Source organism: Acanthisitta chloris, unplaced genomic scaffold (genome assembly GCF_000695815.1).
Source record: "Acanthisitta chloris isolate BGI_N310 unplaced genomic scaffold, ASM69581v1 scaffold15329, whole genome shotgun sequence".
NCBI classification, from domain to species: Eukaryota; Metazoa; Chordata; class Aves; order Passeriformes; family Acanthisittidae; genus Acanthisitta; species Acanthisitta chloris.
In genome coordinates, this window is record NW_008689891.1 from 1 (window position 1) to 1,435 (window position 1,435).

The window sequence follows — 1,435 nt, forward strand, 5'->3', positions numbered from 1 at the left end:
CTTGGGAATTTTGGGGGGGTTGGGAAGCTCTTGGCAGCTCTTGGGAGATTTTTGAGGGGGTTTCGGTAGATCTGATGAGGTTTTTTGGGGGAGTCTTGAGTGAGATTGGGTGTCTTGAGTGATTTTTTCTGGGGGTCTTGGAATTTTGGGGGGATTGGGAAGATTTTGGCAGCTCTTGGGGGATTTTTTGGGGGGGTTTGAAGGAGTTTGGGGTTTTTGGCGTGCCCCTAACCCCTGTCACCCCCAGCTGGTGGTCCCCGAGTATTGTATCCATGGACTCTTCTGCCTGATGTTCCTCTGCGCGGCCGAGTGGGTCACACTGGGGCTGAACTTGCCCCTCCTGCTCTACCACCTCTGGAGGTACTGGGAGGCACTGGGAGGGACTGGGTGGCACTGGGAGGGGAGTGGGGGTGACACTGGGAGGGGAGTGGGAGGCACTGGGAGGGAGTGGGTCACACTGGGGCTGAACCTGCCCCTCTTGCTCTACCACCTCTGGAGGTACTGGGAGGCACTGGGAGGTACTGGGAGCCGCTGGGAGGGGAGTGCAGTGGACTGGGAGAAAGTGGGAGGGACTGGGAGAGGAGTGGGAGGCACTGGGAAGGATTGGGTGGGGAGTGGGAGGGACTGGCAGAAAGTAGGAGGTACTGAGATGGAGTGGGAGGCACTGGGAGGGACTGGGAGCCACTGGGATGTCCCCAAGGTGTGCAAAGGTGTTCTCAAGGTGTGCCCAGGTGTGCCAAGGTATCCCCAAGGTGTTTCCATATGTCCCCAATGTGTGCCAAGGTGTGCCAGGGTATCCCCAAGGTGTTCCCAGGTGTCCCCAGGTGTGCCAAGGTGTGACAAGGTATCTCCAAGGTGTGCCAAGGTATCCCCAAGATATCCCCAAGGTGTCCCCAAGGTGTGCCAAGGTGTCCCCAAGATATCCCCAAGGTGTCCTCAAGTATCCCCAAGCTGTGCCAAGGTGTGCCAGGGTGTGCCAGGGTGTGCCAAGGTGTCCTCAAGTTATCCCCAAGGTATCCCTAAGCTGTGCCAAGGTATCCCCAAGGTGTGTCAGGGTCTCCCCAAGATGTGCCCAGGTGTGCCAGGTGTGCCAGGTGTGCCCTGTGCCCAGGTACTTCCACCGCCCTGCCGACGGCTCCGAGGGTCTGTTTGACGCCGTGTCCATCATGGACGCTGATATCCTGGGCTACTGCCAGAAGGAGGCTTGGTGCAAACTGGCCTTCTACCTCCTCTCCTTCTTCTACTACCTGTACAGGTGTGCGGGGCACTGGGAGACACTGGGAGGAACTGGGAGGGAGTGGGAGGGGAGTAGGAGGCACTGGGAGGGAATGGGAGGCACTGGGAGGGGAGTGGGAGGGAGTGGGAGGCACTGGGAGGGAGTGGGAGGGAGTGGGAGTGTGTCTGGGGGGACTGGGAGGGGAGTGGGATGGACTGG

General features: G+C 59.7%; 1 protein-coding gene across 1 annotated transcript; it reads left to right on the forward strand.

Moving 5' to 3' along the window:
* Positions 1–247: 247 nt before the first annotated feature.
* LOC103808803 (protein cornichon homolog 2) lies at positions 248–1,255 on the forward strand (the record flags this gene model as incomplete). Its single annotated transcript, XM_009081607.1, has 2 exons — positions 248–360; positions 1,112–1,255. Coding segments are annotated over 2 exons (257 nt in total), but the record flags the coding sequence as incomplete, so codon positions are not given.
* Between the last annotated feature and the right edge of the window lie 180 nt (positions 1,256–1,435).